Source organism: Apostichopus japonicus, chromosome 7 (genome assembly GCF_037975245.1).
Source record: "Apostichopus japonicus isolate 1M-3 chromosome 7, ASM3797524v1, whole genome shotgun sequence".
Classification (NCBI taxonomy): domain Eukaryota; kingdom Metazoa; phylum Echinodermata; class Holothuroidea; order Aspidochirotida; family Stichopodidae; genus Apostichopus; species Apostichopus japonicus.
This window is the reverse complement of record NC_092567.1, coordinates 22,139,876-22,167,654: the sequence shown is the minus strand read 5'-3', so window position 1 is coordinate 22,167,654 and position 27,779 is coordinate 22,139,876. Positions and strand designations below refer to the sequence as shown.

The window sequence follows — 27,779 nt, the reverse complement described above, 5'->3', positions numbered from 1 at the left end:
TCCCATCACCCTTCCTTTCAACCTCTGTGAGAAGAAAGAATAATAAGAAATAAATCTCCATCTCATTGTGGTCCTACAACAATGCACACACCATACTCTATAGTTCCTCGTATTTCAATTTTGGATTTGAGACATGGACTTACGTTGCTGTATTAACCTCTATGTGAAAGACTTGTTCGAGTGCCTGTGATTTAGATACGTTTATGACTCGAGTCTCGTTACAACTCTTGACTGGTTGATTCTTAATGCTGAATGGAACTTTGATTCATACTTTAAATGACCTATAGGCAAATATCAACACTGAAATTTCTTCATAATAATAATTATATTGCTGAGTCATCCAAGATAGTGCATATACACGAAAGAAAAACAAATTGATCCACTTCAACCCCAGTCACCTTGCAACGAAACTGTAACCACGTGATCATGAATACGTTGTAGAGTAACCGCACTAGCATTTGTCTTAGTAGTAAATGCTACTCTAATATGTCTTTGTATATGTCTTTGTGATTGGTTTCTTGAAAGACGGTAATACTCGGCCACCGTACTTTTAACCATATTTACATTGGACGGTGAATATGCAATACAGATGTGCGACGCAATATACCAGTTAGCTTATACCATGGTGGTGTACCCATTGTGGTGGTAAGCCTTCTGTATATAATATGACATGGGGTAAATTAAATTGAACTTTCAGGTATAATCACACAGGCATATATACATAGTCTAAAGTGCATTCCATATTATCAGTCTTGCCCGCCATTTAACCCGGGAGTGGCTATACTAGGGCTGTAAGGTTCAGACAGGGTTATTTAAACGGTCGATTAGTTAGGCGATCTATACGCTGTTCTGTGTGTGTCTCTTCGTTTAGCTCATGTTGCTAAATGGATGGTTTTTAGTCCCAGCCTTGGTTGCAATTCGTGTTAACGCAAGGGAACAGATACAAAGAAACCGAAGTGAGATAAGTAAGTTACACTGTTCGTGAAATCCGATCTGGTACGATACACAGTCTATATAATTCGTCGAAAATCCGGGTAAGTGTAAATAGTTTTCCGACACATGCAAGCAATGTTTTCCGAAGCTACTCTGTATACATGGTTTTATAGCGCAACTTACAACAGCTTAGTTCGTGTTTTCAAATTTCGGTGAGTTTTTTTTAGCTCATACCAGCATGCTGGTGTGAGCTATTGTTACAGTGCGGCGTCTATCACTCTATCATTCTATCACTCTATCATTCTATCACTCTATCATTCTATCACTCTATCCGTCAACAATTGGTAAAACCGCTCCCACTCGCACAGTGTTTGATGGAATTTCATGAAACTTGGACACAAGGACCATTGGGTATAGGGCCATCAGAGATGGTCCGAAATTTGGGGTCAAAGGTCACATGTGGGCCGTAATGGGCCATTTTGTGGAAATACGCAAAATGCTTCTTCTCCTACAGATTCCATGGTACAATGTTGAGGGTTTGTCACGATAGTACTATGGAAGTTTTACCTTCAGGGTGTTCATGAATTTGAGATCAAAGATCAACTAGGGGTCTTTTGTGGCCCGGGCCGCGGCCCTATATTTTCAAATTGCTCCTGTTCGTACAGTGTATGGCCAGTTATAATGAAACTTGGTCACAACGTTCCTCGGGATGAGAGTTACCAGGGGTGTTCGGAAAATTGAGGTCAAATGTCATTTAGGGGGTCATCGGGGGTTATTCTTTGTAATATTTTCAAATATCTCAATCTCCTCAAGATTTTGATGGATCATATTCAAAGTTGAACTGATGATTGTTGGATTGTGTATGAATTAGGGGATGCCTAATAATTTTTGGTCAAAAGTTAATTAATTACAATTAATCCCCATTGTTTAAAAAAATCTGAGCCTTCACCTTTTGCCAAAGCTCCTTTAATTTGTCTCCCAGTCTCTGCAGTGTTTGTTTACATTTGTAGTTAAGCTCTGTAGAGGCTTTTAGTGGAATTAAAGCTGGACTGGGAGTTGTTATTAACTGTCGAACTGTAAGCATGAGAGCCCCATATAGCCAATCAGCACTTGCCGATTCTTAGAAGTCTTTGAGCCTGAGGTATTGTAGGCAGCCAGCCAAAATTTTGGCAAGGAGTGCTTCAGGTCTGCTCAGGTAGAGGGGAGAAAGTTTAATAGGGTAGGTCAGTGGTATTGTTTGAGAGAGTGGGTAAAATAGGATTTAAAGGGGGAAAATAGGAATTATAGCCAGTGGTGTGGCCAGGATTCTGCTAAAGGAGGGGGGGGGGGTTATCCCTCATGAGCCCAAAATTGGTGGAATCTGAAAAATGGCCTAAAATTTGGTGGGCCATAAAGTTTTGTGGGCCCTACATTTTTAAGCTCGAAAAGGTATGAGCTTCTGCACCATTGGTGCTCTAGTTTTCAGTTTCAATTATTTTCTGAAATCGAGCACGATTACAAATACAGTACGTTGATTGGGCGAGTACAAGTAGCCTATATAGGCCTACTGAATGACCAGTACAAATACATTAACACCTGAGACGACGGTTTACGTCGACTGCGAATATAAGTAAACTATATATCAATATATTACTCCAGTAGGCCCCAGTGGCGGAGCGTCCATATAGTCAGGGGGGGCGAATCCCCCCCCCCCTGACGGACTCAAATGTACTGCTGGCGCCCTTTTCAGCTTTTAAAGACTTTTTACTTATTCGCGATTATTGACTTTTTTATTGCGCTCCTTATCTAAATATTGACATTTGTCACATTTTCTTGCTGTAATTTTCTGACAAAATGCTCTAACGGATATTTATTCTGGGTTTATCTGCAAACTATAGCAAGGCCCGGAAATGGGCATTTTCGGCGATCTAGGGAGTATCTTTACTCAAAAAAATTCTGTACGCTCCGCGCCAACATGTGGTGGCGCTCCGTTTAGATAGTGTCCAAAGCGCCCCTACAGACAATTCTCGCCCCCTCTGACCAATACCCCTAGCTCCGCCACTGGTAGGCCCTACTACTGGAGGGCTGAGAACTTTGCGGGTACCACACGACACTGCTGACTAGTCCCATAAATTTGCTAAGTATAAGCCGAAATGGCGCGGAAGTTTAAAAAATAAAAATAAAGCTCATGCTGATGCACATCAGTTTTGAAATCATGATGTATCAATATTTTCCATGGTATTCATATTTTTGTGACGATCGTTTGACTTGGAAAGTTTTTCATGGTGACAACAAACAGAACAAAGCATGCACGCTTCAATGACGTTTTTGGTTTATCATCAGACCACGTGCACGTGTTTATTTGCTCCATGTTGCAGTCTCCAGAATTTCCCCCTACCCCCCAAAAAAAAATCAGCAGGCGCGTAGCCAAGGGGGGCGAAGGGGCCAGCCGCCCCCCCCCCCCTTGAGCATATTTTGAAATGTTTTTTTAAAATGTTTTTATGATATTGCTAGTATTTTTAAAAGAGAAAATGCTAAGATGCAACTGACAAGGCCTAGGAAGTGCCATTTCCAGCGATCTGGGAGACATTTTCAGCCAAAATTTTATTGTACACTTCGCGCCAACCATAGTGGCGCTACGCTTAGATAGTTTTCAATGCCATTTCTACAGTTTCGCCCTTTCCTTGGCAAATTCCTGGCTATACGTGCCTGAATTTCAGCATGCTAAAGAAATGTTAACAGGTTTCAAAAGTAATTTCTGGAAGGCTCTGATTGTTCAACGTATACATTTAGGAGTGTTCAATTACACAACCAACTGTCGCAGTGAGTAAACTAAAGCGCTTTGAGAGTGGCAGTTAATTGCAGCTTGTTGAGATTTGAGCAGGGTCCGTGACCAATAGCCTATTTGACTTTCTGGCATATCTTAGGTCAATATTGAAAACAACTAAATACATTGGTTTTTTTAGGTGTCCATTGTTTCTGCAAAGTACTGGTTTCAGATGAGGCCTAGGGGTGAGCGAAGCCCTGGAAGCATCATTTTCAGACTTTGTGTTTGTTCTCTCGTAGCTTAATTTCCCTAACGCAAAATCTGTGCCTGTTAGGAAGATGGCTTAAATATGAACACTGGTTGTTCATCCTCGAAGGTCAATCACAGGTCACAGTTGGTTAATTATTACCTTGGTATTTGTGACACTCAGGTAATAATGATGCGGCTTAATAAATTAATTTACTTAATTGCAATTTGGGCCTATATACGTATAAGGGTCAATACCTGATAATACCGATTCTGGTGATCACGTGACCAAGCATGCATTAACTATTTGGTTGTTTAATTTAAGTTACCTTCTCAGGTTAGATGGGAAAATGGCTTGCAAATATGGGCATTGCATTGTAGGGAGTTTAATACATCGGAAATTTCAATTTCTAGACTGTGGTGGCTTATATAACGGTGTGTTATCTATTGGTACCTAGTGTCGGCGAAATGTTAACAATTGAGGTGGTTTATTTGGCCGACACAATCACCCACCACTACCCCCCCCCCCTGCCCTATCCGAACCCGTGCTGCATTTATATGTCCGAGGCCTATGGATGTTGCCTATGCATCTTTACAGCTAGGGTTCGAGACTTGAATTGTCCGACCCTACAAGATATCCCAACATTCAAGGCCATATCTTTCTCACTCGACAACACTAAACGCCTGGTCATTGGTAACTTGGTAACATAACCAACACACCAAAGTGTGCTTATTTCAAACCGAGACGCTCATGAGACCCAATGGGCCACATCCACTTGTCTATGTATGTTTTCTTGTTTACAGAAAGAAAAGAGAACACTTTTTTGTCAACATGAATTACGTGTTGCTGTCGTCTGCATTTCTCGCCGTCTCTGCGGTGATAACGTCCTATATCTTCTTTGCGATGGATCATGACTTCGCTTCAAGTTCTATCTTCAAGATTGCATTTGTTGGTAAGTCCATAAAAGCAGTTTTCCAAGCGTTAAGCCAATAGTCAGGTTGGGGGAGCCACCCCCCCTCCTCCCCTTCCTCGTCGTGCAGGCTAATGTGCCACCCTACAATTGCCAAACCGGCAATTCAAAATAATTGGTTTAGTTTTTATTAGAGCCTTATACTCATAAACAAATGAGATTCTAAGTGTAGCCTATATTCGCACGCATGGTGTCGTATAGCCAAATTTTACTAATTTGTAAACTTTGCCATACACAATTTTCTCCTGTTTTTTTGGGGGGGGGGCGGGGGGTGAATCAAACGGTTAATACCTAGATCATTAAGAGTTTACATACCTGATTTAGCCGTAATAAACGTGGGACATTGAATATTATCTACTTGTGTTTGAGTATATGTGGTTTAGTCAGAATGATAACCCAAAAAAGAGCAAAATACAGCTAAATTATGCAGAATATGACTTTATGATTATATATATCTTTTCGTCGCTGGAAATATATCCTCCAATATTCTAGATTTCGAGCTCTCGATTCTCTTTTCCTTGAAAAAAACTTTCTCTAATATTCTTATAATCCAAGGTTTCGCCGCCGGCGTCAGCTGCACTCTTGGACTTGTTTTTCTGTTCATTTCGACGCAACCGGTTTCCCGCCATTTTGATGCAAAGAGAGCGTTTATCCATTTCCTGCTAGAATACGGGTTGCGATTGTACGGTAAAAGGCACAAAGCGCGTTTCGATGTTTCCTGTGAGAGACCTAGAGAAACGCAAGAAATTTTACTCCAGACATTTTTGAAAGGCGCAAGGGAAACAACCTACGTTCGAGAAAATAACATCTCGGAGGTATGTGATCTAGCAGATTTGAAAAGGAAACATAAACTGACTGACTACGAACATTACAAGACGTACGTAGACAGAACCGCTAAGGGTGAAAGAAACGTACTTGTAAGTGGCGTACCTGAGAGGTTGGTCTTAACCAGTGGTACTACCGGAACGGGAAAACTAATCCCAATCAAGGATTTACAAACACGGTCTGGTGAACCATTCATTTTAATGAACGCTATTGTTGATGAGTGTTTTCCAGCGTTAAGACGTATGCAACCGAAGTTGTTTTTGTTTTGTTTACCGTCTCTCAGTAAAAGTGAGGGCGGTATCGATGTAACTTCACTCAGTTATTTGCCAAAAGGTGCTGAATTTGGGTTTGTTGGATACGTGCCACCATTTATATCCTACCTCATAAATACATCTTTCGAGGCATTTTATGTCCAAATGCTGTTTGGAATTCGTGATAAGGAAATCGGTCTCCTTATGTGCATTTTCACGACACATTTGCTAGAAGTGATGCATTTAATGGAGAATAAATGGCCACAACTATTAGAAGATTTGTCTACCGGGAGGTTAAGTCAAGATCTAAAACTTGCTCCGGAAGTAAGAGACGCCCTCACAAAGGAACTGAAGGGCGGTGACCCAGAGAGAGCAGCTGAATTGGAGAAGGAATTCAAGAAAGGTTTTGACGGAATTTTGAGTCGTATTTGGCCTCGATTAAGTTTCATTATCGCCGCTGATATTATCAACATCAAAGACCAACTGGCAAGGACATATTGCAAAGGTAAATATCAGCAATTCTATATAATATATATATTTATTACATTATCGTTCGTTACCCACGACCTCTGTACTAGGCCTGTTCCCTCCACTATGTCGAACTTTCCTCTATTTCATGTTGTTCTTAAACTACTGGTGTTCACTCTTGAATTACGTTGAGGCAGAGTCTATACCATGTATGTATTTTGATCCTCCTGCAAGCAGGAACTCGCGAAGAAGCCATCATTGGCTTATCAAAGCCGCAAGCTGACGGAAGTCAGTCTCTTACATTCGTATTTAACGTCCATGATTATGAATTGTCAATTGTCAACAACGCTGTAACTGGACGACATACATTAATCTTGGAGTGACTCGAACTGGGGACCTTATGATTGGAAGGCACCGGCGGTAACCACTGAGCTAACACTCCACTATGGCAGGACCTGTAGTGAATCTCTCCAATCATATTACAAACTCCCAGCTCAATTGAATGTTTACAGAATTTTTTTTAAATGTATTTATCATGTCACTTCATCGAGGCCAATGGTATTTTGAGCATTGAAAGTTGTTATATCCCTCAGCAAAATAATCCGTTATAATTAAATCTATCGCACTATTATACAGTGGCAAAAGTATTGATGATCTTAAACAAATTCTCCTTACCTTTCTTACTTTTTTTCTCCTCAACTTCCTTACTTTTTTATGCTTTATGAATATATAGGGATCCCCATCTACGTGCTCTCATTCAATGGATCTGAGGGTTTGTACGGAGTTAACTTGGATCCATTTTCCACGTCGGCAGAGTTCGTTGCTCTAATCAATTGTTGCGTTTTCGAGTTTATTCCGGAAGAAAATATGTAAGATAAAGTCAAGTTCTTCACGCGTAGTTTACAGCATTCTGTTTGCCACTTATGAGGTGTGGTTTGGAAACTATATTGAGTGGTTGGTGTATATATACGGTTGCCAATAGCAGGTGGAAAAGAACTCGTTTTTAGTTTTATAACTTTTGACGGCTGAACCACCAGAAGGAAACGGATCGAAAGAGCTTTTCTGGATTTTTTTTTTTATGGAATTTGTTAATAATTTATAGTTTTGATACGAAAATAAGGTATAGGTATTATAACCTCAGATGATTTGTCATGAGGTCATTCAGAGGTGGCGGATCCAGGAATTTGGACAGGATGGGGTGAGGCCATGGGTTTTTGAATTGGACCCCTATGTTGGGGATTTTGAGGGAGTACCACCACTAAACAAAATTTAGAAGTAAATAGGTACATTCTGAGGCATATTAGTCTATAAATTAGGTGCATAATTAGGTCTAAACGCAAGACTGTGGTAATAACTACTTTTGTGTGACGTTGAAATAAAGGAGGCGGTGCTCCACCTCCCTGTATCCGCGCCTGTATAATTTGAACTATAAGAGATAAATCAATAATATTGACAGCTCTGTCTTGTATTGCATATGGGACAGTAATCTGGGCGAAATATGTTATTGTTATGTACGTCAAAGCCTATATAACAAGTACACATCAGTATACACTTTTGTATCAGAATATGTATGATAGTGATGTAGCCCCTTTAATCGTTACGATCTTCATACAGCTCAGAATCTAATCCAGACACGGTCTTTATTGACGAGGTTGAAGTTGGTAAGAAGTATGAGATGGTGATTACTGGTGAGTCTGGCCTATACCGGTATCGTGTAGGAGATGTGGTAGAAATTACTGGGTATTATCACAAGACACCGAAGATGAAATTTATCTACAGGTATTTATATCACTTATGGGTGAGAGTGGGGATGGGGGGGGAGATGGGTGTCGACTTTAGTGTTTCGTTCTAGAAACAGTGAAACGGTATCTTCCTTTGCTGAAATGCAGTGGTCTCAAACCAATACTTATATCGGGTACAGGATCCCACATGTGTTGGAAGTGCAGTCATGGCAGATCCAGGGATTTAAAAGAATGAGGTATGACCATGGCCAGCCTGAGGTCGCTGAAGGTGTCTCAATGTACAGAGTTTACCTCACATATATTTGTCTGACCCCACAGCCCCTCACACCCCGAATAAAAAATTGTCAGAAGAATGTTTTCTTTTTTGAAAGATAGGTTCTATCCCTTCTTCTTAGAAAGCATTGCCCCCACCCCCACCCCCCCCTCCACAAAAAAATTCTAGCTACGGCCCTGATTGCCCTACATTGGTAGATCAATTTTTCCAAGTTTCAATCAAAGTTTCAAAACTACGGCCCACATACTTTTGATTTTCTGTATAATGCGAAATGCGAACACTAAGAATAAAATAAAGTTGTGTCCCTAATTTATAGCATGACAAAATAGACATACGCAAACCTTTATCAGACTTTAATCTGGTGACCACTTTTTCTCTCTCGCAGAATTGGCACTTTACTTAACATGGTCGGTGAGAAGGTGAGCTCGGATGTTGTTCGCAATGCAGTAAGGGATGCAGTATCGATGAATTACCCGGATGTAAGGCTGGTTTATCAAGCTGTAGCTGAAAGCAACATAACAATGGAGTTATCGCTGGATGGTTTATCGGGTATGATGTGTATAACTATGAATTATCACGTGATCACGTTTACTCTCATGTTGTTATATTTATTCATTACGTCACCAAAAGTATAGGCTACTTACGTTTATTAGTTTTACTTTCTTTACATTTTATTATAATTGTTTCAAATGCAGTTATCGATAAAAAAAAAAAGGTGACGCAATTCACTGTATAAATGAATCACAAAAGTGTATTGAGAAAAGAAACTAAAAACAAATATAGTGTGGACGCTCTTCGATTCTTACGCTCCTTGTGGAGACAATCCGTGCGTTGAAGAAAACAGCATCTTCTATATAGTAAAATTAGTGTAATAAAATATAGTATTGTACCGTGTTAGAAAATTATGCCGGTTTTTAATCCATACTTACAGACGATATTTTAATAACGTATATATGCACATGAAGGGGATGTACATGTACACGTTGGCAGTGAAGTGTATACCATTTAAATATGTAAGAAGTAAGGAATATAACTACCCTGGTCAACTTTGCATATAAAAAGTTATGGCAATAACTGTTGAATATGAATATATACCAAATACCAATTAGGCCTTATCGAGCGAAAGTATAAACTAACAGGTCGAGTGGAATTTGGTAATGGCAACCAGCTACTGAACTATACAATAAAATGTCCTAATATTATATAGTCTTCTCTTCGCTTCAGAGATAAAGTCAAAAGGATCACACTACATATTTTTCCTCGAGTTGGAGGAGACCTCTCGGGATCTTTTAAGCGAGTTTAATACGACAGTTATTGCTGAGGTAAGTTAAGATACGACCTCGTCTAGGAGTGACGCAGTCTGTTGTTTCCCGTAAGTTTCTATCGTTCGTGACTTTTCTCTCAGTGTATTTTACAAAATGCCATGATGTGGTGGATGGACGTTGTAGAAACCATGAGCGATCAAGTGTATTCTTGTTGGGAAGCAATTCTTTTTTGACTGCGGAAACCCGGTGAAAGGGGAGCCAGGGGTGCATGTCCGGGGGTTCACTACCCCTTCCCCCTTCCTGTTCAACCTTACACAAAACATTGCAAGAATTTATTAGTACAATTTTGCGTTTAGGCATAATTAAAAAAAAATTAATAACGTACAGGGAGAGGGGTGCATGGGGGGGGGGGGCAACTACCCTTTATCGGATTCCATATCCCTTCCCATTGGAAAATGATGGATCAGTCCCTGGGTCTAGTTAGCCTCCGCCCTACATTGGACCATTTTAAGTTCCACACACCATATTTATTCTTAATCCTCGATATGGCAGTTACCATGGCAACAGTAAGACTCGGCTTTTATTTCGAGACTTGACCTATATATGAATTCTAATTTGCCTTGCAATGTGTCTGTAAAATGTTATTAGTCTATCATGCAAATATACGTAGCTGCATTTTTCGCCTTTCCTCTTTTTTTCCCCCAGTCCATAGACAATAACCTCTACAGCAGACACAGATTTTATCAAAACTTCAAAGACACTAAACAGATCCATCCCTCAACGGTCTACATTGTACATCCGGGAGCCTTCTATAAACTGAGAGATTACGTCATCGCCAACAGTACCGCCACAGCCAATCAGTTCAAGATGCTAGAGAAGTTACGAACCGAGGGAACCTTTGAACTCATGTTCAAGAATCGTATCATAGAATAGCTATTTTGCATGTGGTAATATAATCATTAACGTATTAATTTTGAGCATTTCAAAATGATTAAGATAGAACAATGAAACCATTTCAAAGTTATACTTGGTACTATACATGTTATACCGTCACTAATATCATTGTAAGGGGCTTTATTATCATGCCAATATACCGTACTTTATACTTGTTATCTTTTTTTTTGGTGGGCTTCTTGTACAAGCTACGGCTTCCAAGCCCTTCCACCATTTTCTCTCCGTAATTTCCATTATTTTTCTTTTATATGATTTATTACTTATTATTTTCTTTGCATGGTATTGTCTTCACAGTCCTATTATTATATAAACATTGTGAGGAAATGGAAAAATAAATGAAATTGAAAAGATGGCTGGGCGACCTGTCAAATCGAGAGCATTTTAAATTAGTGGCATGTATTTCGTAACTATGCAAATAATGGAGTGTCCTATAAGCCTACATCTTGTAATAATTACCGCAGACATCTGCATTAACTTTTTTATGATTATTTTGTTTATTGATAATCGCAAAATTTTCATAACCACAGCAGATTTTTTTATGAGGTTTAGCACTGCGAATGAGGTCACGAAGGTTACCAGTGGTTTCGTAACATAATTTATGGTCTTGTCGAATGATTGTGTATGTAAGAACTATTTCTTCCCATGGGAAAATATTGCTGCATACAGTTATAAACTTAACTAGACATAGGTATGCAAACTATGTGTGCACCGTAAGTACATTAGCGTTGCTCGCATTCATAATTTGTACAGTACTTAGTTATTTGTCAGGAAAGATGATTCCATCGTTGTTAATATATTATACATCATTATATGTGATTATTATATTATCATTTAAAAATTGTTTTAATATTGAATTGTTAATGAGCAAACTAGAAAAATAAGTTTGAAGAAATTATTTTCCAGTCTATAGAGGAAAGAGATCATTTTAGATGAAATTTAAAACACTGACATTGTATAAGATGATTGACTGCTCACTAAAGCAGCATGGTTTCTTTTGTAGTATGATTTTATACTCTCACAAGCAAATACATCCGATACTTGAATAGCAAGTGTAGTTTTTTCAAAGTGGCTATTCTTGCGACTGTTCGTAAGAATAATTTCCGACTACGCATGCGCAGTTGCTATTTTTATGACATGAGAACTATTTTTTACGACCAGGAGTAACAATAATTTCCGGTTAGCAGGCGCGGCGGAACGGAAAAATTATTGGGGGGGGGGCTAATATGTGGAGACTATCTAAGCGGTGCGCCACCATCGGTTGGCGCGGAGCGTACAAGAAAATTTGGGGTTTTTCAAACCCCCCAGATGGCCGGAAACGGCACTTCCCGAGTGTTTTATGCTGCGAATACCTAGCCCTAAAACATGGGTCTCAAGCCTGCAATTTCTCAGATTGCACGTAAAAATCTGTAAAAACATTGTAATTTGTATATTCGATGGTGTTTTAAGAGAGTAGCTATTACTCGACGTGTACTGGCAAAGACGTTTTTGAGTGTAGTAAATTACTACTTGCAATTAAATGCAATAATGACAAGGGCGTCGGAAGCTATTTTTGATTGGTACAGCGGTTCAGAGTGTGGCCAACAATTATCGGAGGGAAGTTTGGGAGGTCAAACAACGCTACGCGCCACCATGATTGGCGCGTAGCGTAATGGAGAAAATTTTGAAAATATGCCTGACAGATTGCAGGAAATGGCACTTCCCGAGCTTGAAAACAAGACCCCTGCCATGCCAGAGTAGTCACACTTAGCCTACTTGCCGTCATCATTATTGAAAATTATTGAAACATATACCTCCGAGATTTTTTTTCCAATTTTTAGTCCTACTTTTTTTTTTTTTGCGTCATGAATATTGGTCCGGCGTTCACCGGACCTGCCCGTACCGGCTCCGACGCCCATGAATTAAATAAATGTCATAAGAAAAAACAGAAAGCATTTCTTAATGTCAACAAATGGGTAATTCCAAAACCATGTGCAGTTGCCAACAAATTTCTATGACCTAGCACTGCCATCATGTCATGAATGCATGTACACTATACAGTATAGGTGAAATGCTAATATTGTGTTTTTGTTCGTTTAACAATTGATTGCGTTTAAACATAAAGCCATGTTCCACGCCTTGTGTGTACTCATAGTGTGAACGCAAATTTTGATGAGTGTAGCGTTTAGCTTATTACAAGAAGACGCGGTTGGGGTGACAATGTGGTCTATAGCCAGGGGACGGGCCGAGGGTCCCCCAGCATTTACTAAAATTAGTACACCTATATAGTTTACGTGTGCATCGGACAGATCGACAAGTGTGCATTGAAAAATGGGCAGATGCACGTTTCGGAGCCTTGGTAAATATTGGGGGGGGGGGCTTATCATGCATTTGCCCCCTCAACTTTTTCATTGGGGGGGGGGCTGAGCCCCCCCAAGCCCCCCGGTTCCGCCGCCACTGCCGGTTAGGGTTAGGGTTAGGATTGGGGTTTAGGGTTAAAGTTAGGGTTAGTGTTAACCCTACTACATGCGCAGTTGCTTTATTTACTTTACTGCGCTTGAATACGCCTTTGTCGTAAGGATAATTTATAAATAATTGTTACGACTAGTCGTAAGAATAGCCACGGCCTAGTTTTTTTTATCTTGAGAGAGTGTAGCCTATTGCTTTCAAAGCAAACATCAGCTCTTATGCGTTCACGTATACGTATAGCCTACCACACATTCATATACGATATACCTAGCCTAGCTTATACCGTCCCGTATGAGAGTCTCCGTGTTGAAATGGTAATTGTTATGCTATACTATTTGGATTTAATTATCAGCTATATGCTGACGTAGTTTACGTTAATTGTTCGGATAGAGCATTGCACAGGTTGACATGAGTGAATCGGATGGGAGACTCGTAATATATATAGTCATGAAAAACACAGCCCTCCATTGGGCAACCGTAGCCGCGGTTTCTTTTAGGCCGTGGCTATTCTTATGACTAGTCGTAACAATTATTTATAAACTATTCTTACGACATCGGCGAATTCATGCGAAATCAAAGTATATAAAGCAACTGCGCATGTAGTAGGGGTAACCCTTACCCTAACTCTAACCCTCAATCCAACCCTAACCCTAAAACTAACCCAAACCGGAAATTATTGTTACTCCTGGTCGTAAAAATAGTACTCCCAGTCGTAAAGAAGCAACTGCGCATGCGCAAAAGGGAATTATTGTTACGACTAGTCGTAAGAATAGCCACTTTGTTCCTTTTATTTGTCCATCCAGGTGCTCAGTTAATATGTGTGTATGCACGCGCAGTGTATGTGTGGTAAACATATGAACATACTTGCATTCATTTTAACGATAAGCTGGAGAGTAATATGAAGAGGACAAAAATAAAATGTATTTTTTTTAAAGAAATTTGGGTAAAGTCCCTAATCGCATTTCCCTTTGTTTTTTCATTCTAAGTTTGGGAGGTCAAGGAGGGTCAGGAGTAGAAACATTGAAATATTATGTTGTGTTGAAATTGTCTGCTATTAAACCACCACGCCCGCAATAAACTCATTGTTTTGACAATTATTTCCCCTCCCCACCGGGGGTATATAATGAATATTTTTTAATATAAGCTTGGGGATGTTATGGACGTCAAGTCTCCCAACTTCTATAAATATACTCTAACTAAGAACGGTTAACATGGTAAGTTTATTACGAAATTAAGATACACAGTGCACTGGGTGATAACATTTTCCTTGCCAATATTAAGCTGCATTGGCTTACTCGGGATGAACATCTTTACATCGTTAATATTATTACAGAATCAACGATATTCTCAAAGTAGGTTCAAAAAATTAAGTTGCCACTGTCATCTCACACAAACGCCCGCATTCACTTACACACACACCATGGTTGGTTCTTTTTCTTTTGGTGATTGGGCGTGGCTAGTTACCATGCAATCTGACAAGACGTTTGTCAGCACAATTCAGTTACTCTTTCATCCCCTTCACCCCCCCCCCTTCACCCCCCTTCACCCCCCCCCTCATCCTTTCCCTCTACGCTGTCCGAACAAGGCCTATATCAATTCTAGTTCAAAAGATCAATGTTTCAGTATTTTGTCTGCATCAGGTAATATACAGAACACACATACAAGCGATTTTACATTTGCTTGAAATATATGTGTGCTATTGGTAAACCACGCCCTCGTAATACAACAGTTTGCTCCAGAACCTTGCTCAAACAAAGGGTAAGCCATTTCAAATTACATGTATGTCTTTGAAAGGTATCCGTAGAAATGTGAAATAACGGGCAACATTGAAATGTGTCCCAAATGGCTAAGTTTAGTCAGATGAATAGTTAATTAAGATCACTAAAAATTTTGAAAATCGTGAAAAGTGTGTATAATTATTTTTTACTGCACATAGTAACAATTTGCAAATTTTCTGCTCAATTTTTGTTACCACTGATTCTGTATATCTTAATTACAAATCTTCCTTATTAATCATTTACTCAGTGTGGTATGATAAATCGCGGAACACCCACAGCAACTGTTTATGGTAAGTGTTTTACGAATTTCGTTCATCGACTAAGTATTTGTCAAATGGCAGTTGTACGATGTACAAGTAAGTAAAATCTAAGAGGGTTTTATGATTCGAAAATCGATATGATATTTCCATAACTTAATAAAAAGTCCAATTTATTGGTTCCGTAAGTTAATTTCGTAAGCCTAACCCGTACTATAAGGCCTAGGCTATGCCTATATGTCGCAAGCCATAGAACTACAGTAGGTAACACTACCCGTTACCATACCATATCTCAAAGATAGGCATACGTACTACTATTTAATGATACAAATTATAAATGAATTGTAGTCTGTATTGTTAATATAAGACCGAACAAGTTAGTATATTGATGTTTAAGTCCCAGTAATGTACTAACTAGTAGAAATGGTAACTGAATTTAGGCCTAAGCCACTGACTTATATTTGTAACACACATTGCAATTTGCAGGGTAGGGCCTACAGTGTATCCAGTAGGCTAATTGCATAGCAACATTTTCTGAAAATGGTCATATAAATTCAAGTTGAAAGGTGAATTCTATAGGCCAAGCAGATCTTCACGATAAATGAGACAAAATTGAGAGCTTTTAAAACTGAGCAAAATTTGAACATCACATTATTCCTTGCATTGTCTAGCCTAATGTAAATTGTGATGTTGCTGTATGTCAGTGGTAGCAATAATGGAAAAAGCCTAGGTAAGTTACTCCTTAGCCCATGTAAAGATAGCACAAACCTTTCTCGCCTTGGTTATGCGAATCAGTAATTGATCTTCCTGTCAATATCGTGGTGCATCAGGACAAACTAGATGAAAAGTTAATGGTGATATTTGATAACATTTCCTGAAATATTAGTATGGGAAATGATAGTTTAGTATCCTAAGGTTTCAAGTTCCAGGTTGAGAATCCAAATCAATCTCAAAGTCTTGTTTTTCATTGGAGCTAATACATAAAATTTACAAACAAAGAACAAAAATACCAAAAACAAAAAAATTATATGTAAACAAAAGTGTAGAATAAATAAGCAGTATAAAAAAAAAATCCGGAAAGCCAATAAAATATCAAAAGAATGTAAAAAAATAGTAACACATCGTTAAAGTGAAGATTGCACGGTAAAATAAAACTAAAGGCAATCTTGGCCCATTTTGAAGAATGAAAAATGCTTACTTAGTTTAGAAACTTAAGACTTAGTGTGTAATTAGGTTAGAAATAGGTTTGGTGAGAAGACCAATATGTTCAGAGAAACTATGAGACAGGACTGTACTTAGAGGGGTGATGAGATCCCATTCATCACCATGGCAATGCTGACGTGGCCAGAAAATAAGACAGGGTTAAAACCTGTTTAAGGAACAGAATCAGAATTCCCACTACACTCAAGCAACATTGCAAAGTTTCAAATTGTGAATTAGTCAAGAGAATCTGGGACCTGGTTGAGTTTTGAACCAGAAACTTAATAGGTTGTAAGACAGACACTCTAACCAGTACAACACACCGTCATCTGTGTACCTAGGATGCAAACTAAAAGTGCTGCAAATGTTGATATCGTACTCAATAACATTACACGAATGTTCCACAAAGGTGACATGTGAGTAAACTGAGAAAACTGTCCGGCTTCGGCCTTTGATCACATCGATCCATTCATGAATTGCACCGCAAGGACTATCTCTGGTTATCGTTCCGACAACCGGGCTGTACAGTACCTTCTGGTTGTCTGAACAGCAACTTTTGTTGTTGGAAAAATGTAGCAAAATAATGATGTTTCGCATTTTTACCAACGAAAAATTTGTCCAGGTGATGATCAAATTTGACCTACAAGTAGTTTTGGAAAAGTACATCATGAGACTTTTTAATTTTGTGAGCAAAATTTGTACACATTGAGGTATTTGTTAGTAAAGTTTAGATTGCAGATGCATTGAGCACTACATGTGTGGTTCAATCATGGAATTCCGCAATTGCGATGTACAGCAATATTAAAGGCATTGAAGACTCGCCCCAAACCGCGTGCCGCGCTCTGGAAAAGTTAACTTCTTATTGCTTGCAAGTGACAGTTTGTTCGTGTCGCTACAAAATGCAGACAATAATGGAACGTGATACCTTAATTGGTATCTTTAGCTGAACCTGAGATGTCCATCGCTGTATCATTTGTATACTGTGCTGTGGGTATTGACCGCAGCTGTATGTACTGACTGTACACTAGTGTCTAATTACTGACGGTAGCAAGCTGTGTGTGTATAGTCTGGGATCGATGGTGGTATTTAACACTTTGTTAAACTCTTTGTTAACTCTGTTATACCTCATTCAAAACTAGGTCAAATTACCGGCATTAGACGTTTCTTTTTGCGCGAGTCTTCACACCCTTTAACATAGTATTCTACAGTACTGAACTATACATACAGTTTGAAAGACTATGTAGGCTACTGTAAGTATTGTATGTGTAATATAAAAAATATTACTGACTGAATTAATGAACTTGTAGGGGTGTATTCTGGATGGGTGAATTTAATAAGTGTGTGAGAGAACATTGACAACCAAGCGACCATTTCAAATGCGTCATATTTTAAGGACAAATTGATAACAGTATTGATATGTAAAGCCTGAGGGTAAACCTTTTGTAGAATTTCTACCTTGGTGACATTCACTTACAATATTACTACAGTAATAAGGAAGGGATCATGTGGTTAAAATAGTTGACATTCAAATATCCATACCTACAGCAGTGGTTACTTGTGAATGAGATATAATGGTATTTTCACTATATAAATAATGATAATATTTAGATATAAAATGCAGACTTATCTACCGATAACTGTCTCAAGGCGCATCACAATATTAACCTGGTCGGCGATAACCTGTCAAACATAGAGACAATCCCCCCACATGGAAGCAGCTAAACAGTGCCTAACTGACAGTTGATCTCACAGGTCCCCATTTATACACTGGGGTGAAGAGAGGGCAATGGAGATAGAGTGCCTTGCTCAAGGACATAACATAATTTTCCGGCCAGGGCTTGAACCTGCAAATGTTAGATCACTATTGGATCTGAGGAACTGACCTACAGACCATGGTCTGTGTTTGACTTATTAGTCCAGTCGCTTTCATTGATGAGCCTCAGGTGTTTATGGGTTGTTCCTCAAAAATAAAAGTGGGTTAAAGATATACAACATGGACTTAACGGCAGTATATTTTTTAACAGTTAACAACATAGCAATTATTAATTTTGGGCCTGAAGTTTACCTTCTAAAACACTGTAGTGAAGGAGCTCAGCTCATATATACACTCAAGTGTATAGTATATATACATAGATATAAACAGTATGCTAGAGCTAACAGTTTACATTATAGATTTACTACTGTAATGAATAAGAATAATTAGTCTTATATAGGGCAAAATCCAACAAAAGTTGTGTGCTATCATATATCCATTATGACTCGTTTAATAATGTCCATAAATCACCAGCTGCTCACTTCAGTGATCAGTTTATAAACCAACAGTCAAATGATCAGCTTTGCACTTAATTAAACCAGTATAAATATATTTTTATATATATATTTTTATATTAATATACACTTGCAATAGTGCAGTCTACAGCTACTGTGCACAGACACACACAGGTGACAAATTTCATGCTTTGCCACCCCCACACCGGCTAGTTTTGATGAAGCAAGTGTAGTAGTAAACAGAATTGTTCTCAGCAGGTCTCAAGCCCGGCTGCACACAAAGGCCAACTGTACTTTGACCCATTGCTTCAGGAATGACTTACTGCTGTACAAAAGAATAAGCCTTTTGTTAAATTCTATCCAAAACGTGATATTTGAATATATCATATTGAGTAGATATTTGGTTGGAAGCTAGACTTGATTATCACAGTAAATTGTTTAACTCTTGTTTTGTTGCTGGTTTTTTTTTAAGTTTCTGTTGCATTATTTGCAAAAATAAATTCAAGCTTTTATTGCTTAAAATTGTGTAAATTCTTGTTTGCCTCTAAAAATAATCAACTAATTAATAATATTAATAATAATACTTATTTATTAATAGCACATTAAACTGACAGTCTCAATGCGCTTTACAAGAAACAAAATAAGTATAAAACTACAGCATATTAGAAGAAAAACTTAAAGATGCACAAAAGGATCGAAAAAATTACAAAGTTCAATGAGAGTAAGATACTTTTAAAATTGTCTATGGTAGGGGCATTCCTAATTTGGGTGGGGAGAGTGTTCCAGAGTTTGGGGCCGCAAATTGAAAAGAACGCTCAACATACTGTACGTCTTAGTTTTCATTTATGGTGGCTTTAGGAGAATAGCACTGTTAGATCTGAGTGAGTGAGTTGGAATTTGTAAATTCTGTTTATATTATTTTTTCAAAGAAGAATAAAAAGCCAATTTGGTCAGTAATATGAAAACTGTGACTCCTGGTCTTTGGGCTGCTGTGTCAGTAGGTCACCCATCAGTATAATACCCAAGTTGTAACTTGTAGCATGGTAAAATTTGTTAGCAGTTTTGACTTTCTATATTCATGGAAATATATCTCTCCAAATATTCCCAGATTCAGAGGGGGTCAGGGAAGGGGAAGACTGAATCCAAACCAACACACAAACAAACAAACAAAAACTGATATTTTCAGTCACAAAGTCATTCACAGCCAGTCTTTTATACATATGTACAAGTTACAGTAGGGCCTACAGTATATAAACATGTATAGGTGTAGTTGAGTATACATATATATGATCACTGTACAGTATTAAAAGTCCTTGGTGTTTAATAGACCTGTAGGAAAAAGCACCTAGAACTGCCAAATAATGGAACGTTGTAGTTTTGGTGGTAGACAGTTTTGCAGACAGTATTTGTATTCGTGTGAAGGTTAAAGGAAACAAAGACAAGAGTGGCCTTCTATAATTAATTATAGATACCAACATTCCACTTGTCACCTCAAAAATGCAGTGAATATTCGTCGGCATTCAAACAATACAGAGACTAGAGCAAAAAAAAAGCGTCGCTACTCTGTCGTGGTTTACAGCTCACAGGTGGAACAAAAATAATTGTTTGTTTTAAAGAGTACATCTTTCATAGCTTGCTATAAGATTTGGTTGTGCTATTCTGGACCTGTTGAAAGTATATATACCTGAAGAAAGATAACTGAAAACATAATCTGGCCTGGTAGCTGGAATGGTGTGCGGCATTCATTACACTCTGGTCTCGTCATTCTCTGAACATTCTGTCGAAAAGGAAAGGCCTGGTAAAAGCCAGGGGGTGTTCGACCAGGCACGTAGCCAAGGGGGGGGGGCTACCCCCCATCAGCATATTGTTTTTATGATATCGCTAGTAATTTCAAGAGAGAAAATGCTAAGATGCAACTTACAAGGCCTGGGAAGTGCCATTTCCAGCAATCTGGGAGGCATTTTCAGCCAAAATTTCCTTGTACGCTTCGGGCCAACCCATGGTGGCGCTCTAAAAGTTTGCCTACAGTTTCGCCCCTCCCTTGGCAAATTCCTCGCTACGCGCCTGTGTTTGACCATCATCAGCATATGCATCTACAGATGGGATTCAGATGAGCTTAGAACTGTCATATGGGCTTTCTAAGTTTTCTCTGGAAACACTGCCCAAAACTATCGCTTCTCAACCTTGTGGCTAAGATCATGTGTAGTACTGTATCAGTTTGCTTTTCTGTTCACAAAGATTTGATGTACAGTAAGTACTGAGGCAGTTACAGCAGGGGATTCTTTGAGTGTTCAAATTTTTCAGTAGCAGTTTTGAAGTCTCTCAATCTTACCTCTCATTAATAGAAAAAGTAATATGGTTCGGTTCCTTTTGAAACAAAAATAACAACTGCGCTACAGCTTTGTACTTTGTGTAGCAATTTGACTAATATTTTTCGTAGCATTTTGCCGATGACATTCTTCCCAGTATGGTGGTGCACGGTACTGAAGGTATGGTAGTGTCTGGGAACCTTTCAAATATTAATGAAGCATTTTCGCACTTTATGCTTTGTTTCAATGTACTCTTTGTACTACAATCATGAATCTTTTTCCTCCTTGTACCAAAATGAATCTCTTTTCCTCACCTGTGTAGAATTACAGGTATGGTTTATTTATTTTTATAATCTCTAGTCACACATCCTGCAAAGTATTGTATTTCAGTACATATATTTTTCAGGCCTCAAAATTCTGTCTGTTTGTACTGGCTAAATGCCAGTGAATTTAACTATTTTTATTTGCTAGTAGATAAAAATTGCACTGGCAATTTCATGCCAGTAGACATACACATGTTTAATTTAAATATCTTTTAAATATAATATACTTTAAATATGATGTTGACTTTAAATATCATCATTCAAAGAATTGGCTTGATTTCTGTAATTAACATTGAGCCCTGTATATGACTGCTTAAGATCAGCATATATTTTTGGTTTGATCTCTTACTGTACCCGGAAATGTTCTGGCATTCCCAGTGTTGCAATGTCAGACAGTTATCGAGTACAGTAATTGGAAACTACCTAATATGTCACTTTATAAACGACAGTTTGAAAGGGAAGAAAAGACAGTTCCCACATGTCACACCTACAGGTAGGTCACATTTCAATGGAATCAGTCACTTTGCTGTCATAGACAAATCAACAACGGTGGTTGCGAATATTCTATAAATTTATTAAACTGTTCTGTGCATTGAACTTCCTCATTTGAATATGGTTGTATTTTTTGTTTAAATATCAGTCTTCCTTTGTCTGTATTTATCCTGTATTTTTATGGTTAAGGTCAAACATTGTAGTATCTAAAGACAGTTTAAATTCAATTCAGATTTATTTCTTTGATTATCGGACAGAAAACCATATAACAAAACTACAACAACTAACAAAAACCTGCAATCACTCCCTTGTTTATGAATCCACACTTTTTGGAAAATTCCCTGATATAAAAGTAGAGTTTTGAATCTTTGAATTAATATTCCTTTGAAGTATTTTTAATTTTTCATATTCATAACTTTTCATATCCTTTATTTTCTTTTAATCTGTCTCTGTTCTAATCGCTTTAGTTATGTGTTTGTTTTTCATATGGTTGATCCTGTTTTATAAAGTTCATATAATTTAGACTGTTTAATAAAGGAATTGAAATTAAATTGAAACAGTGCAGTGTCTGAGAAATAACATGATAGGTAAACAGAGTAGGCTGTTAATAAGGCTACTGACATCAGAAAAAGTTGCAGTTTTAGCTATAAACTGTTGATGTTGGGATATTCATATTTAATGACGTATTATTTCTCATTGTTTTAACACCTTTCAAAAGAATTCTAAGCAAAATGAAAACGTACAAAAAATAAACAATATTCCAAAATAGAAAAACTTGTACGGAGCTAATTATTGTGGCTCTGATATAATGCAGTTTTAGATTCTAAAGGCTATCATTTAACAGTCAATTATCAAATTTAAATGAATATAATTCCTCCCACATAGCTCTTACTGTATATACGCTTGTAATCCCAAGTTGTATACATATATATCTATATATAAATTCTAAAGCAGGGTTGTAACTTGTAATGAGCGATGACTAATGTCCCTAAATTCCAAATTAATATAACTCACACAAGTTCATCAACCTTTGTCCCATTTTGTGATTCCAACCAGGTTTAACCATTGGCAGTTGACTCGACTCGACCTTAAAATGCTGTGATCTGTAACAACTCTGATTATTAGTGTGACGATCATATCAGTTAATGATGATAATGGTCGGGTATGCATCATGGAAATCTGCAGTTGGTGTTCCTAGATTTTTTACTTCCTCAAATGAACATACTACTGTATGTATGTATGTGCAGAGTCTCCAAAGTTCACTGTCGGCATCTTTGTGCTCATAAAATTTGGGACTCTTTACTAGCAGTAGCACTACCGTAGTTAGTCAAAAATAAATTTTGTTTAAAATTATACCAGTTTCCACTTTCGGAAAATTGTGAAATTTCCAATCTCGATAGAAAGATTGATTATTGTGGAGATTAGCAAAATTATTTCAATATTTTTAGTTATCGAAATTTGGTGAAAATTTTATTCATAAATGCATCTGGCAACAGCAGAGCTAGTGATGTTGCCATGGCAATTGGGCTGTAATTTAGTGTGCCACCAGAGTATCCCTTAAATTTGTTCTCTTATTACAGTATACAGTACGATAAATCCCTTTGGACCATAGAAATGGTATTGCATTGTTGCTAACTGCAATATGTGGTGCAGTGGTGCTACCTACAGTATATGAGTTGCAGTGGTGCTACAGTAGCTACAGTATGTGGTGTGGTGGGGCTAACTACAGTATGCAATGCAGTGTTGCTTACTACAGTATGCGGTGCAGTGGTACTCACTACAGTATGTTCAGTTTCAAGATGTTTACAGTATGCATGCCATCATCGTACATACACCATACATACACACATACATACAAATAATGTTACATGCGTACATAGAAATGTACGGTCATTTTATCAGTAATCTCCCACTGTCTTTAGCTATAGTTAAGTATAAAATCCACAGTGCACACCTACGTATTTTTCAGCTGCAGTACATACTACATAGCATTAGGTACATAAGTAATGTATTTGAATCAATAATACTTGTCATTCATACAGTACACATGTTAATATCAACAGCTACAGTATCTGTAATGACAGCACCACATATTGTATATGTAATAAAAGTACATAAATCTACACATGTCTACCAAATTTCAAAGTCCATGTTGTGTTTGAATGCTAGTACAAATTACATTACAGTGCCAATACTAATCTCACTGTATGTACCTACTGTACTGTGATACATACAAACCTATTAATGATTTTCCCGTTTGTTTTTAGATAATCGAGATAATGAGCTTCGAGCGTTCTACCATTGCCTTGTAAATACTTTCATTCTGGCATTTCAAAGCAGCTGTACTGTACACAGGTAGGTCGTCAAATTTACAACAGTTTTACAAAACCTACCAACTTTTTGGCTGTGGGGAGGAGAGGGGGAGCTTATACCTTGTTAAACTATTGTTTGTGTGTGTACAGTATATGTGAGTGTGTGTGTGTGTGTAAAAGATGCCTCTTAAATTCCTTTGATTAAAGCCTCTATCATTATTCATTTTTCATATTCAGAAAAAGGAAGAAAAAAATAAAGTAAGAAGGATGTTGTAAAATATAAATTTGCTTCATTTCTTGTTGTGGTTTATGAATAATTTTACCAGCTACTGTATCAACAAATGCTAGACATTAAAGCAAGTTTTCCTTTCAGTCACACTTAATAAACCCTACAAATTCAGGTCAAATACAAGTGCTTAGGATTATAAGCTAATTTCTATCGTATATTTCACTGAATGTAGAAGCTAGCATCATAGTTGGAATTTGAAGCTGTTTTATTTTATTTCATATTTTGTTTCATAAACTTGATCAACAAGCTTACCAAACTTGGCAAGTATTGTGCAAAACAAAATTGCAAGTAAAACTTTACCTTCACTTCCCTCCACTCCTAGACTTTCTCTCCCAAAAAGAAGGGCAAGGAGCGAGAAGGTTTGATGAATTTTTACTCTATTTGTTACCTTTATCATCACGTAGGCACTTTTGCATGTATCAGGATTAACCGCACGAAATGAGCAAATTTCAGAGTATTTATAATATACTTTTACTCATGATTTTGAAGTTGACTTGTCAAGCTAAATAACTAGGTTTTCATAATTAGCATCATGCATAAAATCTAGTTAAATTCAACTTTTTGTTTTGAATATAATCGTGCAAATTGCAGAGCACTGACAAATGATAATCATGACATTAGCATTCTGAAACAACTGATATTAGTAAGTCAAAATCAATTATTAAAAAATTGAATCACTTTTATTGCTTTATTATGAAGTTGAATCTATTTTGAACACAGAGAATCCTTTGTTTAACTTCATTTTACAAGGCACTTATTAATTCATTGTTGTTTTTACATAAAACGTTGTCACAAGTACTGTAAAAAATATAAATAGTACTTGAGAAACAATAGCAGGTGAAGTTTCCAATTTGAACAGTGTTTAAGTACGGTGGTGTTTAAGGGTCATTTCACAGTGAATTCATCAATTTTATGTTTGTTTTTGTCTTTGGTTCATTATTATTTTTTTGCTCTAACTGTAATTTGTAACATTACAATTAAAATTAATAAAATAAAAATAAAAACTTTTGTTTTACAGATTTTCATTAAAATCAAATTTGTCTCAAATGTTTTAATCCTAATTTTTTTCTCATGAATGCTTTTATTTACTTTAAAGTTGCATATTTTTGGGAATGCACAGTTGTCTATTTACAGGTTTACAATTTAACAAGAAAGACGTTCCTAAATGGATGACTCAGTTGACAAACCAGATTTCTGTTTTAGCTTAGAATGGATTCTGTTGCATTTCTGTTCTTCTCATATTAATAAATCATAAGCTTGAGATATAGACCATTATCCATGTGCTTTTCACATTTACCCGTGTAACTTCCTTGTAATGACTAGAAAGTTCCAATAACGAGGTTGGTCATGCGTGTCTGACTGAGACCTAAATATATGCATCATAATAAGGATCATTACTGACAATAGGTGGATAGGAGCAAAAAAAGATAATAATTTTGTCAGTGTCTTAAACGTCTTTCTCAGATTCGGCATCACATGAAACGGTTAAGGCAGATGTCAATGACAGATCTGTCCAAATTATTAGGATAAATTATAGAGCGCACAGTAAACAAAATTTTGTTTCATTTTGTATTTTCGTTGGTGGATTTACTATACTGTACATGAGGGTCAGCAGCAACACCCATTTTCAATTGAAAGAATCTTTGAAGTGAGGGTAGTGTGGGGTGAGATTGTTAAGAGAGCCGACCAAGGGGGCTGGTATAAAAAGGTAACTATTTCAAATGGGGCAAAAATCCTGCACGGTCACTCACTTCCCATTGGAACAAAGAGAAAGGTTAAAGCTGCTAAGTATACCTAACTCGGAGAGAGTCAAATATTTGGTACCTGGCAACAATTCTGACAATTTTCGCGCTGTTGAATGTTTACTTTGCTTCTGTTCGCACAGATATACAAAATACTATCGATACACATGCTTCACACTGTGCAATTCCATCGGTGGAATTTGAGAGGTCATTTAGTGTGTACAGTCTGTCTTAAACAGGCAGTGTAGTACTGTACTACACCTGTGTTACAGTCGTACATATGCATTGTGGGTAATATAATACTAGTACTTGTTCGTTTAATCCGAGTCATAGAACTACAGTATCTATTTATGTACTTTTACTGACAAGTGGTCAACAATGGTCTCTAATTAGTTCAACTTTAAAAGAAACAAAGACATGTTTCACTTTGGTCAGATGGTGTGACATTTTGTTAAACAAATAAAAGTACAATATTTAACCAGTTTTGTTGAATGTTTAACGAGGACAAACTCTATCATTGTTACTGCAATTTCCCTGAGCTGATGTCTGATTTGTATGGAACAAAACTGGAGTATGCATATCCCTGAAACTACATGTATAGTATGCAATGTACTGTAGCTTGTAACTGGCACCATCAGCCAAGTAATAGCTCTCTATATACAGTAGTGATCGCCTTGACGACCTAAGGGCTGGATAACGCAAATGGTAGCGTACTGGGCTTGTAAACCCAGAGGTCCCTGGAACGAATCCTGTTCTAGTCAGAATCTTCTCTGCTCTTTGCTTATTAACTTCGTTTATTTATTTCCCAGTCAGTTTTCCGTCGCTCGTTCACTTAAAGGAGAAAGTTACTTGTCATATTAGTGGAAATATCTGGCCGGTTGTATCCTCGACAATTCTGTGACTTTTTGCTGGTATAAAAGACAGTAGGTATATGGTGTAGACATATATATATAACTGTATGTGTCCCATACCTGCCGTGTCATGATCAACAGTTTATCTAAGTTATGCCACCATCAAGCTACTTCCAATTGGCCAGCCACTTACAGTATTTGATCTTTTCTTACTTATTCATGTCATGTGTCTACTTTTGTTTTTTTTACAGATGAGAAGTCTGCTCACAAAGTGACAATCGTTTAGATATTTCGAGAGATGGAAACATCGTCTCCCGGTCAGGGATCGGTGGTGGGGGGCCCGGGTGGTCCATCAGCCGACGAGCAACAGTTTGAAGATGACTTGAGAAAGGCCATGGAAGAGAGCTTGAAAACCCAGGAAGAGGAAGAAAAGAGGCGGAAGTTCCTCGGTTACGATAAACCGGACGACTCGAGAGACGCAGGTTCGACCGTGTCCACACGTCTGTCCGAGGACTCATCCGACTTTCCGAATTTACGTTCTCCGCCGGATTTGATGTCCTTCAAATTTGACCACGTCTTGAAAAAATACGAGCAGAGCGAGTCAGAGACGGTCAAACGGAGGGAGGGCACGAAAGCGGCAGGCATCCTGGGCGGCCGACAAAGTGTCGGTAACAGCACCTCCTTTGAACAGACTGGTCGTGGAACGTTCCCCCATTCAAATGTACCTCTTCAGTATCGGCACTCGTTACCAATTACCCATGGGGGGGCTCCTACCGTAATCCCAAAAGGCCAACCCACACTGCAGACTACATCGGAGGGTTCCTCCTGGGGTGATAGG

General features: G+C 37.9%; 2 protein-coding genes across 6 annotated transcripts in view; both read left to right on the top strand.

Moving 5' to 3' along the window:
• The first annotated feature begins 720 nt into the window (after positions 1-720).
• Positions 721-11,016, top strand: LOC139969758 (uncharacterized). The gene is made up of 8 exons (XM_071974986.1): positions 721-1,034; positions 4,730-4,878; positions 5,452-6,477; positions 7,174-7,309; positions 8,055-8,219; positions 8,842-9,005; positions 9,681-9,778; positions 10,427-11,016. The coding sequence occupies exons 2-8, from the start codon at positions 4,758-4,760 to the stop codon at positions 10,652-10,654; spliced, it is 1,938 nt and encodes a 645-aa protein (XP_071831087.1). The 5' UTR covers positions 721-1,034; positions 4,730-4,757; the 3' UTR covers positions 10,655-11,016.
• Positions 11,017-15,043: 4,027 nt separating this feature from the next.
• The window catches only part of LOC139969756 (phosphatidylinositol 4-phosphate 3-kinase C2 domain-containing subunit beta-like), a 47,489-nt gene continuing 34,753 nt past the window's right edge, over positions 15,044-27,779 (top strand). The window contains exons 1-4 of one of the 5 annotated variants that reach the window (XM_071974980.1): positions 15,044-15,188; positions 24,015-24,102; positions 24,671-24,707; positions 27,193-27,779. The exon at positions 27,193-27,779 is cut by the window's right edge and continues 861 nt beyond it. In XM_071974980.1, coding sequence (XP_071831081.1) covers positions 27,240-27,779 — 540 coding nt within the window. In that variant the 5' untranslated portion in view covers positions 15,044-15,188; positions 24,015-24,102; positions 24,671-24,707; positions 27,193-27,239. Of the gene's footprint in view, positions 15,189-15,231; positions 15,255-24,014; positions 24,103-24,296; positions 24,318-24,670; positions 24,708-27,192 lie in introns of those variants that run through there. The other 4 variants (XM_071974979.1, XM_071974981.1, XM_071974982.1 and 1 more) reach the window with 4 other exon arrangements.